At 42.1% G+C, this 18227-nt stretch overlaps 1 protein-coding gene across 3 annotated transcripts in view; it reads right to left on the bottom strand.

Annotated features, from left to right (window-relative positions):
* The window catches only part of adamtsl4 (ADAMTS-like 4), a 90232-nt gene extending 77735 nt beyond the window's left edge, over window positions 1–12497 (bottom strand). The window contains exons 1-4 of one of the 3 annotated variants that reach the window (XM_054781222.1): window positions 12320–12497; window positions 7053–7116; window positions 6186–6365; window positions 748–1301 (exon numbers count right to left, since the gene is read on the bottom strand). In XM_054781222.1, the coding sequence (XP_054637197.1) occupies window positions 748–1301; window positions 6186–6365; window positions 7053–7116; window positions 12320–12342 (821 nt within the window). In that variant the 5' untranslated portion in view covers window positions 12343–12497. The remainder of the gene's footprint in view (window positions 1–747; window positions 1302–6185; window positions 6366–7052; window positions 7117–12319) is intronic. The other 2 variants (XM_054781221.1, XM_054781224.1) reach the window with 2 other exon arrangements.
* Window positions 12498–18227: the final 5730 nt, after the last annotated feature.

Genomic DNA, 18227 nt, shown 5'->3' with positions numbered 1-18227 from the left:
TTCCTTTATCTGCATTTTTTGGGGGTGTTTTTTTAACTCATCAAAAAAAAAAAAAACAGAAAACCCCCCTTTGTCAGAAAACCACACAAATCAAGTCAGATGGGTTTGTGTTAACCTAGTTATTGTTATTATAACTAAAAACTAGGTTACTGTAAATTCTTGGAACGTGGAGCCCTGCGGCTAATCTATAGCTAAATTCTAATCTCGTGACAACTCCTTTACTTCAGAAGTACTACTAATTGTTTACAGTGCTGCTTGCGAGTCAGTGAGGAAACGGTAGCTCTTTCTTTGGCAGGAGCCAATCACGCAGCAACTTAACACTCCAAAGGGACACGTCAGAAATATACAAACATGTACCAATACGAGTTAAAAATGAAAAAACATTTTAAAGTTTTCCCATTCGTTGGGGCGCTGCAATGATGTCGGCCTCCGTCTGGGCTCTGGCTCCTCTGGCTCCCTCTGATGGACAGAGGGAGCATTTCAGCCCGAGCCAAAGTTTAGTTTTGTCAAACTAAAGTGTCCTGAGTAATATCACACCGTGAGTCAGACTGTTATGTTCTTTCTTATACATAATGACCTCCTGCTATTGCCAGTGGTTGACAAGCTCGTTGTGAGTGCACTGATGGCTCCTGATTGCCTCCTGCCAAATAAAGAGCTGCCTGGTCCACACGGACTCGTGCGTGCTACGATATGCCATTTTATGACGTGGACACACGTGGCTTATAAAAAGATATTACGATGACTTACCTCCTCACAGGCAGGCCCTCCCGGCTGGTGGACCTTCTGCTGCCTCCTCCTCCTCCCCTCATCGCTGCTGGATTGGTGGGCCTCCTGATGGTGCGTGTCTGCGGGCTGTTGCCACGCGAGGGAGCGTGGTAAGGGGATCGGTACACGGACACACGGTTCTGATTGGATGCCGGGTAGTCTGCTGGATGGAAAGGTGAGGACGGATTGCTCTGTCCCGCTGCAAGTGGAGCCCCTCCACCTCCTGTTGTTGGGGTATTCCGATAAAGCGACACCCCCTGGTTGTGATGACTAGGCGGGGAGTGATGAGGCATGTGTTGGTGGGAAGGGTGGTAGGGGTGCATGGAGGACCCGCCCATGCCTCCAGGTAGGTACCCGGCCCAGCTGGGCTGTGGGAAGGAGATGGGGGAGTTTTGTGGAGGTGGAAGACACTTCCTGGTTCTTTGTGAGACGCCCACCCCGCATGTCTGGGTGCACTCTGACCACTCCCCCCAGACTGACCACACCCCCTCCACAGGATCTGCCTCAATCACCTGTCTTGACCTCCGACCCACCACCTGGAACGCAAAAACACGAAAAAAAAGTTGAACAATTTCAGCTTTGCTTTCCATCTTGACAGTGGAACCCTTTTAAGTTAGTCCCGTTTATGTCGACCAACTCATTCACGTCATTTACATGCATGTCCACATGCATTGTAATATTGTGAACATCATTATGCTTCCCAGCATGCCTTGCGGGTATGCATACCAGGTCTATTTCGATACCGGCATGATCCATGTGGTGCAGTTACATTGTGTGTTTCATGTGTTTGTGTTATTTTTGGTTGCACGGTGAGTGAGGGAGGCATTTGGTTTCCGAAAACAAAGCCTCTGAGTACTCATGAGCACCAAAAGGCGGGTTTTCCCACAAAGAAAAACATTGTTTTGATGAAAAATCCTCATATGCGAAATGGCAAACATGCGGGGATCCACTACACATCATTCGATGTGGTTTTAACTCTGACGTTAGTCGTTTACTGTGTCACTGCGGCGCTATGTCACGCTATTTACGCGGCTATCATCTCACCTACGCACGCTAGCTCCTGATTTACCACTCTGACCTAAACCGAGCTGAACGGCCTCTTAGAAACCTGACTTTGTGAGTCATTAATCCCCCCCCAGCCCCCCATAGAGGGGCCTGGAGCTGTCAAGGAGCTACAGTGACGCCTTTGTGATCATGTGTCCAAAAACGTTAAGGAGCCATCATTGTTAGCGGTCTGGCGGTACAGTGTTGGAGGAGTAGAAGCAGTAGTCGCTGCAAGAGGTCACCGGCGGCTCCTTCGGGGTCAGTGCGTGCTGCTCATTAATGGTGCGCTTATGTGGCAGCTGCGTGTTTGATGTCACTCATTGCGACAGACTTCACCTCCCCTCTGCGCGCACACACACGCACACTCACACAGTCATTAGGCCTTTGAACCACCGCCCCCCTGCCCTCCCCTGCCCTCCCCTGCCTTCCCATCACCGTTCCATCTCACTCCTTTCGCTTTCCTTGTTCTCCCGCCATTTTACCTCCAACTCCTAATGTGCACCCGAGCAGGTCTTCAATACGATACGTTTTTTACACAAACAGGGAAAAGTCAAGTACGTTTCACAGTCTTCACATTTGTGCTCTTAAAACACGTTGGAAAACAATCCAATGTCGGTCAAGCGATGTTAAGCGGCAGGGGCGGACCCCAACCAGTAGGGGGGCCCAACCAGCACGGGCCAGCAGCACCCATATACTGTATATTCATGGATAATTATGTTTGATTGTATAAATATGTTTCATTGAGTTTGTGTTCAAAGAGAGAGGAGGTGTTCATGTGTGTGTGTGCGTGTGTGTGTGTGTGGGGGGGTAATGACTGTGTGAGATTGTATTCATGAAATGGTAATTATTTAGGCAGATATGTTTTGAAGCACTCTAACTTTAGCAGCTTGATGGCATTCATGTGTAAATAATCTCTCTGACACACACACGAACACCCCCTCTCTCTTTGAACACCAACTCCCCCTGTTTCTGTCTCCATCTCACTCACATCAGCATAAGTCATCTTTGCAAACAACTGGTTTCTCTCCATTGCCACGCCTTCCTCCTGACACTGTGTGCAGTTATGATCTGTTGAGATGATGTCTTAGTTGTTTCTGTTCAAATAAAATATCTGGCATTTTGACACTGTTTTTATATGTGAAACTACTTGTATATTCTCTCATTCTGTTCACCCTGTATCCATTTAGTGCAAGGTTGTATGTTGGTAGGGGCCTTTGAAGCTGCCTTTCCTGCTTTTTTGTGTTAAAAGAACATGTGAAGAGGGCCCCTGGCTGGGTTCGCCTTAGGCCCCAAAATTGCTAAGGCCGCCGCTGCTAAGCGGTTAAATATACGCTACAGAATAGAGGCAGATACAGTACATGTTTCTAACCTTTTCCATGTAATATTTGAAATTGATTTGGTTATCCAAAAGGCAAAAACACCTTATATAGAAGATTTAGAATTCAAAAAACTCCAGAAGCAGAAAAAACATACAAGATGTATAAAAATTAGTTAAGCATTTAGAGAGTGTGTAAGAAGGAATATTACAGTCAATGATTAGACAAGAATAAAAACAACATTAGAGCAACAAGGGGCATTCTAAACAGTATTACCAGGAATGATACTAAGAAAGCTGATTAATTATTGATCATATGAACGAGGTAGTTGAAAGGTTCAATCCCTACTTTGTAAATATTGGAACAAATTTGGAAGAAAAGATAGCAAATCCCTCGTCAGGAGAGGAAAGGAATGAAACCATAGACAGGAATCTCAACTCCGTGTTCCTCACTGAGGTCACAAAAAAGGAAGTCCTTGACTTTGTTAATAAATGTAAAGCAAAAACATCAGCCGACTCTAACGGAATAGGAATAGAAAGGATAAAAAGAGATAAGAATGAATTACCAGCAGACAGCCAATACAAATACAGAACTAACATTTCAGCCTCCATGGCGCTAATGGAAAACACAGAGGAAAGTACCAATGCTATAGACTGTAGAAAGTACACAGCTGCAGGATTTACGGATCTCAAAAAAGCCTTGGATTAGCTGGGTTAAAAGCTACTTAGCAGACAGGAGGAAGTATGTGAAGGTATCGTGCGGCGTACCCCAGGGGTCGACATTGGGACCAAAACTGTTCAATTTATACATAAACGACATCTGTAAAGTCATGAAGGACTTGAAACTGGTGTCCAAAGTGCTGTTTTTTTATTGGACCGTGGCACATTCTAAAAATAGAATTTAACAAAAAAAATAGTAAAAATCAGCCATCACTTGACAAGAATAAAGTCAAAATTATTATTAAGGGCAAAAGGTTGTACTCGAACAAGAAAAAGTCGTAATTGTACAAGAGTAACGTCGTCATAAGATGAAAAATAACTAGGGATGGCCGATATTGGCTCTTTTTGTCGAAATCAAAATTTGTGGTTCCGATATCAACAGATACCAATACCAATATCAATATGTGTCACATCACATATTTAATGTTGTGGAAGGACTGTACTGGAGTTATTACGTATTATTGTTGTCATGATGATGTATTATTATTTATTCTGTATTACCGCACTACAGTTTTGACGTGATCTGTTCTGTATTTATTTATTTATTCTTATCCTATGTTCTTATTTTTCTTATCACTGTGTGTGGCCCTAATCATCCTTCATAACTGACTTTTCTTTTTTTTTCTTTTTTTTTTTTGAAATATGTTTAAAAAAAACAAAACAGATTTTGAGAATGAAGTCATACATTTACAAGAATAAAGTCGTAAATTTAGGAGAAAAAAAGTTGTAAATTCCCAAGAAAAAAGGTTGTAAATTTAGGAGAATAAAGTCATAAATTTACAAGAATAAAGTCATAATTTTACAAGAAAAAAGGTTGTACATTTACGAGAATAATGTTGTAAATTTACGAGTATAAAGTCCTAATTTTACAAGAATAAAGTCGTAAATTTACAAGAAAAAAGGTTGTAAATTTGCAAGAATAAAGTCGTAATTTTACAGGAACAAAGTCGGAAATTTACGAGAAAAAAAAGTTCTATTACCTTGGCCCAAGGCCAAGGGTCACATAAGTCCCCATTTTCATAGCAGTCTCATGCCAGTTACGACAAAGCAGTAAAATAATCACAGATTTCCAGAATAAAACCCTAAATTGTCAGGCATTGCCTGGGCCAGCTACGAAAAGGAGGGACTTATGTGACCTTTGGCAGGTGGAGGGCTAGCTAGCCATGCTAATCTGTTTTGCTGCCAGGTTGTAAATAAAAGCTTGCCTGAAGCAAGAGGAAAGTTTCCTTCCTTCCTGAAGAGCTATGCTCTATTTTCCCTCTCACACGTACGACACCATCACTCCTCATATTAACACTTTATTCTCCTACATTTAACGCTTTATTCTCCTACATTCAGCACTTTATTCTCCTAAATCTCAGATTTAGTTTTTTCAATGTGGCCTTGATAGTCCATCGTAAACAACAGATGATTTGCAGGCCACAAATGGCCCCCCATCCAGACTTTGGACACCACTGCACCACACCAAAGAGGCAGTGAGTGCCACACCTGTGTAGTAGAATGTTGACACACATATTTGCACACTTGACAGGCATTTAGCGAGAGAGGGTGAGGGAAATGGGGCGGCCATGATTCCAGGTTTCTTTCTCAATGGAAACTTTTGTTGCGCTTTCATATTTGCCGTTGTGCCAAGCGGGCCAGCTTGTTATGAAATGACTTTTATCTCACGAAACACTGGAAAAGAGACCAAAGGCCGGCCTGGTTCTAGCGCTCTCCACGTCATCACACTGCTGGCAGGTGACTCAATCCCCCTAAAGCCCCCCGAGTATTACTGAGGCTTAGGATTGACATTTTGGCCTCAGAAGGAAGGAAACTTGTGAGAGGGAGGATCATCCATGCTCTGCATACTCCATATACCCTGTGGACAAAAGTGTTTTTCAACTTAACACAGCTTCCACTCATATTTGTTCATTTGTGTGCTTTGCTTGTGTGTGAGCGAGTGTGGCGTGACCTCTACATTGGAGAGACCAAACAACCCTAACACAAGCACATAGCACAACTTAAGAGAGCACCTTCTTCATGCTCAGCGTAAGCAGCTCATTTGCATCTTAAACAAAAAAAATAAAGAAGACATTCCTTTGAGGACAATGAAGTCCAAATTCTGAATAGGGAGGATCACTGGTCAGACAGAAGCCGCCTACAGTGGTGTGGTGTTTGCCCCCTTATTTTTTTGCATGTTTGTCAGATTTAGACAAAGCTCTTGGGGATCATCAAGATGTTTTCACGCAAAATTGAGACGAGCCTTAACGTTTTTGTTCAGCAGTGGTTTTGGTCTTGGAACTCTGCCATGCAGGCTGTTTTTGCCCAGTGTCTTTCTTATGGTGGAGTCATGAACACTGACCTTAACTGAGGCAAGTGAGGCCTGCAGTTCTTTGGATGTTGTTGTGGGGTCTTTTGTGACCTCTCGGATGAGTCGTCGCTGCGCTCTTGGGGTCATTTTGGTCGGCTGGCCAGTCCAGGGAAGGTTCACCACTGTTCCATGTTTTGGCCATTTGTGGATAATGGCTCTCACCGTGGTTGGCTGGAGTCCCAAAGAAATGGCTTTATAACCTTTTCCACACTCATAGATCTCAATTCATCTCACTTATGTTATGTTTTAATGGGGGGGGGATCACTTTTCCACACAGGGCGATGTAGCTTTGGACTTTTTTTCTCCCTTAATAATGAAAAGGTTCATTTAAAAACTGCATTTTGTGTTCAGTTGTGTTGTCATTGACTAATATCTAAATTTGTTTGATGATCTGAAACATTTAAATGTGACAAACATGCAAAAAAAAAAAAAAAAAGAAATCAGGAAGGTGGCAAACACTTTTTCACACCACTGTGTGTTCATGTTGCAACTTAAGGATTGTGTATGATGGGAAAAATTCAAAATAAAGTGCAATTTTCCTTTAAGTGTATACGGGTGCCCACATGTTGATGGATTTCCATGGATCATGGATGAGGCGGCCATTTGGACATTTTCTTTTGGTCAAACAGGCTAAAAGTAATCCAGTATGCTACGACGTTACATACATTTCAAGAAAGGAGCACCAACAAGAACAAAACTAGGCTGATTGTTTCCTCCAGCGTCTTTAAAGCGCAGCCTTGGACTACATCTAGCGACTTGGGAACCAACTGTGGCGCTTCTTCTTTTGATGGCTTCCCCTTTCACCTCTCGAAAAGAGTCAAGTCAGTGCATCCAGTGTGTGAGGAGCTAATGACTCACCTTCCTCTTGGCGGGCTTGGTCACGGAGGTCGCAACCCCCACAAAGGCCCACAGCACATAGAGCCTGGAGGAAGGGGGGGGAAGAGGGGTGAGAAGAAGAAGAAGAAGAAAGGGGGTGGAAGCACAGGAAGACATGCAGGTTTTAAAACATGAAAAAGGCATTATCACATGACCGCCACGTCTCTCTTACACACACACACACACACACACACACACACACACACACACACACCTTATTGCTCAACAAGACCAAACAGTCCCAGTGACATAAATATACGAACAACAAGTGGCTTTTCCCCTTCAAACATCTCCATCAGTGTGGGAACCGATTATGTTGACGCCCTTTGACACACGTCGACATAAGAGGTTGTCAACATCAGCGAAACAAGCCGTTGCTTGCACATTCAAGCCCATTTTATGCTTTCCGCATCCACGAGGTCCGTGCGGCTCCGTGCGGACAAATGACGTCATTTTTTCATGCGGCAAAATTCCCGCTCCGCGCACCTCTAAATTTTTCTAACTACGCGGACGGAGATGCGCAGGAAAAAAATGGCAGACGAGCAGGAGATCCTGGCAGCTGAGGTGCAGAAATACCGGCGGCGAAATGATGCCGCCTACCCTGATGCACAGTAGTTTAAGCATAAAGAAACACTGAAACAAGTTGCGTTTTAAAGTCAACTTGTTTGTTTTCTATTTTCTTTTGCCGTGCTCAGCATGCCTTTTGGAAGCAGGGGTACAAGTGGGAAGAATGGCGAGCTGCGATTGCAGCTCTCCTATTCAAAGGACGCGTGGACCTTCTCTTCCTTTTCTGTCGCAGCAGCAAATCAATACAACACAATTCCTCTTCTTCAAGAAGTACACGCGCAAGAGTCGGCATGTCGGGAGTCAAGTAAACAATGGCAAAGTTTGTTTTCGATACACTGCCCCCTGCAGTTTGGGAGCAGACGCCGCACCGAGTATAAAGTCACACGCGGTCTCTCGAGCGGAAAGTATAACCCAGCCTTCGCTTGTGACTTTGTCCAGAGATGTTGACATGGTTTTCTGTCACGTTCTACTGGTGTTTGTTGTTGTGTCACCTCGGGATGCCAGAACGTGGTAGCTCGAGTCAGTAGAGTCACAAAAAAGGGAATCTGACAAAAGGCTAGCAAAAATGCTAGGAGGCTAAAGAAACAACTTAGACTGGCTGGGGAGCACAGAAAGCAGGCTCACCGTGGGAAGCAGACGACAAATCACTTCAAAATGCTCATCAGAATGCAGTAGAGCATGAATCCAGGCAAAGGAGGTGGATCAAACTCATCACAGCGACATGCGAAGCACAATAACATCAGTGGCCCGGCCGCTAGCAAGGAGAAATGACTCGACTAAAATAGTGTGCTAATTACAAACAAGAAACAGGTGCGCTGCCAGCTTCAAGAGAAAAGTCAAGTCGCAGCAGGCGGGGCCCGCGCAGGAAGCAGCAATACAAAATAAAAGTCAAACAGGAAGTAGTGATGGAAACACAGACACACAGAGCGTGACTGTTTTCCTCCGTGTGTGCATATTCTCATTTGTTTTCATGCATTTGATCTAACAGGGAGGCTGCGGTCATTCCATGGACTACGGTGGCAGTAAAGCTTTCGTACCTTTCCTACGCACACCTGTCAATGTTTACGTTTGAAGATGACGGTTATTTTGCGTGGAGAAAAAAAAAGGGGGAAATGAAGGAAAATAAGGGAAATTGTGGTATTTCCACTCGCACCCCACCCTCCTGACTTTCCCAGCGACAGGCTATGAAAGTTTAAATGCCACAACAATACGGGAAACTACTGTATTAACACGGGAGAGAAGGGCAAAATAGGGAGGGTTGACAGTATGGTGGCTAACAAACGAAAACTCTAAGAGGCTGTGCATACTTATGCGCGTGTGATTACTTAGTTTTTATTTTTAACTCATTTGCAACCTTTTTTTGGTTTTAGAAAACATGGGGTGCTGGGTGTAGAGTTTCGACAAAAATACTGCCATTTTTCAATTTTGGAATTAGGCTGTGACATAAAAAGTGGAAAAAGTGAAGCGGTGTGAATACTTTTTGGACAACAATGAGTGACGATTAGGGATTTTTCACTTTGTTGCCATTTTTTATTTTGATTCTTGATATTTTATAGTCTCACCTAAAAGAGCTGCACTAATTTTGTTGTATGTCTTGACTACAATGACAAAAATATATTTCTTCTGCTGGCTAACAATGTACGTGTTTTAATGCTGAGCTGTTGCTGTTTAGCAGGAAAATATCAGTTCCCAACTAGAAAAGGAAGGAAACCAGCTTTTTGTGAAAAGATACATTTCAAGCGTAACTTTCACTTTGACACAAATATTTTTTGCTTTTGTGACAGCTCAAATAACGATCCAAATTTATTTACAAATATAACACCATCAACTATTTACAATTTTTACATTTGGAAATGAGCTATGTGTGTGCACGCGTGTGAATGCGTTAAAATGTCCCTATAATGCGTAACCTTCTGTACGCTACGCTCCTCCACGCTCTCCCACTTCCTCTTTCCTGTCATGTGTGTTTCTTCCGTCCACATGATCTCTGCCGAGCTCCTATCAAATGCACGTCTGCCACCTTGTGGCCGTTTTTATGGCTTAAGGTTGCTCTGAAGTGAAATCCATTAGTGGGGAGTTGCGTCATCGCCTGTTTTTGCCTCTCGCTCAAACAAATGTAAAAGACATATAAATGCATTGTTGGGATTAGAAAAACGCATAAATACTACAACATGCATGTTCAAATCAAATTAAACCAAACCAAACCAACAAATGTCGACATCAACAAACCCATTTGACAAAATGGACGGGCACTTTTAGTAATAAGAAGAACACGGTGGAGCAGGACTTCATGAGTTGGTGGACATGGACGGGTTGCCAGTGTAATAATGGCTTTAAAGAGTGAGCATGTTTGCCCTCTGCATGCCTCCGTCTGGGACCGTACACACCCTGTGGATGCAACACACACACACACACACACACACACACACACACACTCACACACACAGTAGGAGCAATCAGTCAAATGGCTTGAATCCATGGTGTGCTGTAAAACAGCTTTTATTGGAGGTTTGGTGTTGACAGGTTGTGGTTTGTGCTTTACAATGTTATCTTTTTTGGGCTTTCTGTCCTTTGTGAAGCACGATGGATGGGTGACCTGCAGCAGCAACATCTGCCGTTACGCTACGTGCTCTCTGCATTGCAATTGTGTCTTTTAAAACTTGTGAAGCAGAGGAATGAATGCACTACTTGCACTGCTGACATCCTTCCTTTACCGTGACTTGACAACAAATGCATTTTGTAGGAATTCCTCGCCACGTTGCCCTTCCAATGTAGAGGTTTCACTCCATCACAGTTTTTCAAAAATATGTACATTAATCAATAAATCAAGCTGTTTTGCGTTTGGATACGGCCTATTATGGGTTTCAAAATATGCAGGTTGTCCTTTTTTTGTTATTTTTGTCATTTTTTAAGCATATTGAACAAGAACCAGACAAATACGTGCATGACAAGGCTTGGGTTTGTCTACGTTTTTATTTCAGGGCTACTTTATTTAGCGTTATATTACATTTGCTGTTAAAAGAATGCGTTTTATGGTTTGAAATAGCATTAAAACGTGCCTGAAGTCCTCTTTCACTTACTTGATGTACTTTTAGTGGGGAGACAATGCAGTCTAAGGTGTGAGCTTGTGTTAAAAAGACCTTTATTTTGCCAACTTGTGAAATGGACTTTGAATAGCATTAATGGAGATTTGATGTTCCATGAAAGGTGGTTTCATGTTAAAAACTCCTTTGTTGTAAACTTAATGTCTTTTTACAGCATGCCAGCATGCAAAGTCCACTTCAATAAATGCAAAAGTTGTATTTTAGCCTCTTTAACTTTATTTACAGTACTTTTCATGAGGAGACAATGCAGTCTAAGGTGTGAAATGGTGTTAAAAAGACCTTTATTTTGCCTACTTGTATCAGAAATGTACTTTAAGTACCATTAATGGAGATTTCATGTTGCAAGAAAGTTGGTTTCATGTTAAAAAACATTTAAAAACTTATTTATTTTCAAGTTAATGTCATTTTTGCAGCATGCCAGCATGCAAAGTGCACTTCAATAAATGCAAAAGTTGTATTTTTGCCTCTTTAACTTTATTTACAGTACTTTTCATGAGGAGACAACGCAGTCTAAGGTGTAAAATGGTGTTAAAAAGACCTTTATTTTGCCTACTTGTATCAGAAATGGACTTTAAGTAGCATTAATGGAAATTTCATGTTGCAAGAAAGTTGGTTTCATGTTAAAAACTCCTTTGTTGTAAACTTAATGTATTTTTACAGCATGCCAACATGAAAAGTGCACTTCAGTAAAGGCAAAAGTTGTAATTTGGCCTCTTTAAATTACTTTATTTACTTGTGGTGGGGAGACAATGCGTCTAAGGTGTAAGATGGTGTTTAAAAAGAGCTTTATTTTGCCTACTTGCATTAGAAATGTACTTTAAGGAGCATTAATGGAGATTTGATGCTGCATGAATGTGGTTTCATGTGAAAAAAATGGTTTAAATTGAACTTTCTGTCACTTTACAAGCATGTAGACTTGGCTAAGTGGATGCAAGCCTTCTATTTTGCCTCCTAAACTTACTTAATTTACTTTTAGCAAGGATTTGCTGTGGTTTTATGGTTGGGAAGAGTGTTAACGTCCTTTATTTTAGGTTTGTGTCATCTCTGCGGCATGCTGACCTGAGCTGGGTGCAAACCAAAAGTGATTTCATGTCATTTTGGCTGCTAAAGATCATTTTCAGAATATTCTCCTGGAGCTGAGCGGTGGATCCCATCGTCTCGCAGCCACTAAACAACACAGACAAGTGTAGTGGAAACAAGTGCAACACCATGTTGGCGTGCTGACATGATCCTAAACGCCTCACTAGCAGACTTCAGGGCAAGATGGACCTCTTTAGAACCCAAACCATCACCGCAGCCTGCAGCCCACAAGCCACAGTCCGGGTAATTGCTCCCGTCTTGCCAGTGTGGTGCACCACCATGCCGCGGTCTCTGGAAGCAGACTACTCACTGAACGGGGCTTCAAACAGAACCACCGAGGCAGAAGTAAAGACCCCCATGCGAGTCCGCGCTGCTCAGAGAGGAAAAGGTGCACAGTCGATCCCAGTGGAAGGAAAACGTGTGTCCATTTTTCACACGCGTGCGTTAAAGTCAGCCAAACCTGCAGAAGAATCCAGCACGAGGTGTGCGCGGGCTTACCTGAAGATAGACGCGACCAGCATGCTCCAACAACTGCGGTGATCAGCCCACTTTGATCGATCACTGATACCAAACTAATCAATGAGGGGTCCAACTTTGTGTGTGTCCTGCTCCTCCTGTCACTGCTCCCTCTCTCTCTCCCTCTCCCCCGCCGTTTGTGGAAAAGTGGGAAGGGTTCCGTTTTTTCTCTCTCTCTCTCTCACTCGACCAGTCCACCTCCTTCCCTGTTTTCTCCTCCTTGCGTCCTTACTTTGAAAAAAAAAAGTTGCTGTGACTCCAGCCTGCGGAGAAGAGACGCGGATTAGCGGTGGGCGATACCAAGCAAATGTTGGACAGTCGATACCATGATAGTATGGAACGATACTCGCGTGATGAGATTGATATTTATCAGTTGTTTTCTGTATTTATTTTCACAAATATTCGTGTGTCTGTTGTGTTGTTGAAATATATTGTTCATTCATTCATCTTCTATGTCGCTTATCCTCGCTAGGGCTGCGGAGATATGCTAGAGCCTATCCCAGCAGACTTCGGATGAGAGGCGGGGTACACCCTGGACTGATGGCCAGCCAATGGCAGGGCACATATAGACAAACAAGCATTCACACTCACATTCATACCTATGGACAATTTAGAGTCTCCAATGAAGCTAACATGCATGTTTTTGGAACGTGGGAGGAAACCGGAGTACCCGGAGAAAACCCACACACACAGGGGGAGAACATGCAAACTCCAACAGAAATGCCCAACGGAGATTCCAACCCGGATCCTCCAGATCTCCTGACTATGTGGCTAACATGCTAACGCAGGGGTTCCAAAATTAATAAAAACCACATACTTGCTCACAGTGCAACGAAACCAAAACACAACACGTCCATAGCAAGTTAGCGCATCACATAAATCAACAACAAAGCGCTAAACATTCCACGTAACTTAAAACTGTTATTTCCAAATGCCCGCAAGGCATGCTGGGTAGTCCAGCTGCAAGAACAATATGAGCTATGAGCAGTAAAACATGAAGAGTATGTTAACTCCTTAGTTACTTCTCAGACGACCTCCTAAAATTATTTTGCAATCAAGCAAACACGGAAAACTGCTGGGAGAGAGATTACCACAAGATACCCAGCATGCCTTGTGGCAGGAATATATGGGTATTGTTGGGGTTTTTTGCATGTAGATATTTGTTGGAGCTGTAGGTAGGTTACTTTGTGTGTTGACGTGTTGTTGTGTTGTTTGGAATGCTGTTTTTGTAAAAACTCCAGATTGCATCTGACTATTTTGGCGACTCAAGCGTGCCACAAAAGCACTGCAAGTCATGTTGCCGGCTACGCTTTCCATGTTGATGGTTTATTCCAGGACAAAGAAGGACTTTAGAGACAAAAAGTCAAAGGATTGAGAAGAATTGAGACACCCATGACACAAACCAAAGGCCTCCCTCACTCACGGTGCAACCAAAAATAACAATAACTTAGCGGTTATTGTCCGTTAGCGTGTTTTTCCGTTGACGTCGAAAATTTACGGCAGGATTTTGCCTCGGTTTGCGTGCATTCTCCGGTTAGCGAACAGCCTAGATTCCAAAAGTACCCCCAGGGGTACGCCAACTGTGATAGGGGGAATCGCCCCCACACCGTGTTTTTGGAGACAGTCAGGTCAAGAATCACGTCCTCAATGAAGGTAAAGTAACCTTAAATGTTCATTTATCCCTTTCAGTCATCATTTATACGGCAACACAAGTTTGTAACAAGATACTTGTGTCATGGGCCGAGGCTGCACGAGTGCTGCCGGCAGTGGGGAGCTGCGGTTCATTGAGTGGAAACACGATTTCCAACATGTACTTTGACATTGTGAGGAGGAAACCAGGCCGCGTGGTACTTTTGAATCCAGGATATCTTGTCAAAGGACAAGACTAAGTTAAGTAAACTTGGATATACCTTAAGAGCAGTCTGTGTACAGCTTGTATAGCAGTTAAGATTGACTAGGCACTGAAAAGGAGTCATATCACAGCCTTTATTCTCGAAACATCTGATAACTGTAGCAACTGAGTAGCAAGACAATTGTGTCGTCTACTGTGCAGGGATGCATGAGTGCTGCCGGCGGTTCAAAGATGAATTCCAACATGTGCTGTGACATTGTGAAGTAGAAGCAGGGCCGCAGGCAGTTTCCAAAATGATAAGGAGGCCAAGCACACCTCCAAGATGACAAGTGCCTTGCTGAGGAAGATAAAGTGATGGAGTGATGAAGTCCAGTATGTCACCTCCACACCTGAACTCAACTGACCACCTGTGGGGCATCCTCAAGCGTGCTCACTTGTGTCGCCAGATATTTACACAAAAACGGTCGCGTGTCGACTCATTTTCAGTAAATCAATACTGCTCTACAAGCTGTACACTGACTACTCTAAAGAACAGTGGTGTGAAAAAGTGTTTGACCCCTTCCTGATTTCTTTTCTTTTTGCGTGTTTTCAGTGTTTCAGATCATCAAACCAATTTAAATATTAGTCAATGACAACACAACTCAACACAAAATGCACTTTTTAAATGAAACTTTTTATTGTTAAGGGAGGAAAAAATCCAAACCTACATGGCCCTGTGTGTAAAAGTGGAAAACAACATTAAGGCTCGTCTCCATTTCACCAGAAAACATCTTGATGATCCCCAAGACCTTTGGGAAAATACTCTGTGGTCTGACGAGACAAAAGTTGAACTTTTTGGAAGGTGTGTGTCCCATTACATCTGTCGTAAAAGTAACACCACATTTCAGAAAAAGAACATCATAGCAACAGTAAAATATGGTGGTGGTAGTGTGATGGTCTTCAGGACCTGGAAGACTTGCTGTGATGAATGGAAGCATGAATTGTGCTGAAGGAGAATGTCCGGCCATCTGTTGGTGACCTCAAGCTGAAAGCAACTTGGGTTCTGCAGCAGGACAATGATCCAAAACACACCAGCAAGTCCACCTCTGAATGGCTGAAGACTTTGGAGTGGTCTAGTCCAAGTCCTGACCTGAATCCTATTGAGATGCTGTGGCATGACCTTAAAAAGGAAAAGCCTCCAATGTGGCTGAATGACAACAATTGTGCAAAATTCCTCCCCAGCGCTGTAAGAGACTCATTGCAAGTTATCACAAACGCTTGATTGCAGTTGTTGCTGCTAAGGGGGGCCAACCACTTATTAGCTTTAGGGGGAAATCACTTTTTCACACAGGGACATGTAGCTATGGATTAATTCTCCCTTAATAATAAAAAGTTTCATTGAAAAAGTGCATTTTGTGTTGAGTTGTGTTGTCATTGACTAATATTTACATTTGTTTGATGATCTGAAACATTCAAGTGTGACAAACACACAAAAAGATAAGAAATCAGGAAGGGGGCAAACACTTTTTCACACCACCGTACATCCAAGTGTGCTTCCTCTAGTATTGTCCTTTAAAAAGATAGAATAAAAGTGGTGAAATGTGGGGTGTGTGTCTATTAAAGTCAAGTGTTGATGTGTGTGTGAGATGTGGTCTTAAACAGATGTGCAGAGTGTGGCCTCCCAGTCTTGACACTATTTTTATTTGCTTGAGATTCCCAAACATTCCCTGCGAGTCACTTTTGGAAGCACGAGATGACACATTTATCCAAAAGTGTGGATAAAAATGGCTTCAGTCAAAACAAATGTTGCTTGAAGCCTTGTGAACTAGTTGGAAAATGACTAAAAACGTTTTTAAAAGTCGAGGGAAGATTGGTAGTTGAGCAACTTTGCGGCCATAAAGCCAACAGAGTGAAAGGTCAAAGGTTTCAAACACCGGCATACATGGTCAACAGCTTTTGTCGACATAAAAGGAGTCATTTCGATGAAAAAGTGGGTCCATTTATGTCGCCGTATGAAGCCATTTTATTGAAATAAGTCCACTTAATTAGGATAGAGGGCGTGAGAGCAGATATTTTAGTGACATCAACGTGCCTTCGTGAGTCATAGCGACGTCGCGATGAGTCACATGGTCGTTCTGTTGGAAAGAATTAGGATCAGAAATGAAAAAATAAGACATTTGCACTCGTTTTCCCACCAGTCAGTTACTACCTTTGTGGGCTACCCAGCAGGGAAATTACAGTCTCTTATTTGTACGTTACCTGCAAATGATCTTCTAACAGCAGTGTTTGGCTAGCGAGAGCTCGAGTAGTCTCTTCCTCCTAACTTTATACCTTTGGGCTGCCACCTGTTGCTAGGCAGGATTTGTTGGTTGTGCCCCAAAGCCCAAACAATATAAAAAATATAAAGTAGCATATGTTATGTTATATTTCCCACATAACATTACATAACAGTCCAACTTTTTTCTCATAACGTTGCAACTTTTTCCACACAACATTATGACTTTCCTGTTGTAACGTTGCAACTTGTTTCACGTAACATCACAACTGTTTTCTGGTAATGTTTCCACTTTTTTCAAATATTTCGACTTTTTCCACATAACATGACAACATTTTTGTAAATAACATTACGACCTTTTTCTCATAACATTGCAATCTTTTTCACATAACTTTACGCCAGGTTTTTTCGTAACATTGCAACTTTTTCCTCATAACATTACAAATTTTTCACATAACATTGCGACTTTTTCTCATAAGGTTGCAACTTTTTTCTTATAACATTACGACTTTTCACTCCCAACTGCAACTTTTTCCACATTACATTGCAACTTTCACATAACATTGCAACATTTTTCTCCTAACATTGCAAATTTTTCCACATTACTGTACATTGCGACTTTCACATAACGTGACTTTTTCACATAACTTTACGACTTTTTTCTCATAAGGTTGCAACTTCTTTCTCCTAACATTGCAACTTTTTCCACATTACATTGTGACTTTCATATAGCATGACTTCACATAACATTACGACTTTTTCACATAACATTGCAACTTTTTTCTCCTAACAAGCAACTTTTTCACATAACATTGCGACTTTTTCTCATAACTTTGTGACTTTTTTCTCCTAACATTGCAACTTTTTCACATAACATTATGACTCACATAACATGACTTTTTCACATAACATTACGGCATTTTTCTCCCAACATTGCAACTTTTTTCACATAAGATTGCAACTTTCATATAACATGACTTCTTCACATATTATGACATTTTTCTCCCAACATTGCAACTTTTTCCACATAACATTGCAACTTTTTTCTCGTAACATTGCGATTTTTCACACATAACATTACCATTTTCTTCTCCTAACACTGTGACTTTTTCCACATTACATTACCACTTTTTTCTCCTAACATTGCAACTTTTTCCAAATAACGTGACTTTCACACAACATAATGTTGCCACTTTGTTCTCATAAGGTTGCGACTTTTTTCTCCTAACATTGCGACTTTTTCCACATTACATTACGACTTTTTCTCATAAGGTTGCGACATTTTCTCATAAATGTGTGACTTTTTTTCTCACAACATTACGACTTTTTACTACCAGCATTGCAACCTTTTCCACATAACATTGCAACTTTTTCTCATAAGGTTGTGACTTTTTCTCATAACTTTGTGACTTTTTCTCATAACTTTGTGACTTTTTCTCATAAGATTATGACTTTTCACTCCCAACATTGCAACTTTTTTCTCCTGATATTGTGACTTTTTCACATAACATTCCAACTTTATCCACATAAGGTTGCAACTGTTTTCTCATAACGTTAAGACTTTTTTTCTCATAACATTATGACTTTTTTCATCCTAACATTGCAACTCTTTCCAAATAACATTGCGACTTTCGCATAACATTGTGACTTTTGTTGCTAATATTACGACTTTTCCACGCAACATCAGTCATAATCGTCCGCTATCTGCTTCACTTGCCTCTCATACAAAGTCATCACTACAATTTTAGTGTGAGTTTAAAGCCATCAGCGGCATCGTTACGGAT

The sequence above is a fragment of the Dunckerocampus dactyliophorus genome, chromosome 7, assembly GCF_027744805.1.
Source record: "Dunckerocampus dactyliophorus isolate RoL2022-P2 chromosome 7, RoL_Ddac_1.1, whole genome shotgun sequence".
In the NCBI taxonomy this organism is placed as follows: domain Eukaryota; kingdom Metazoa; phylum Chordata; class Actinopteri; order Syngnathiformes; family Syngnathidae; genus Dunckerocampus; species Dunckerocampus dactyliophorus.
This window is presented reverse-complemented; position numbering and strand designations above follow the sequence as displayed.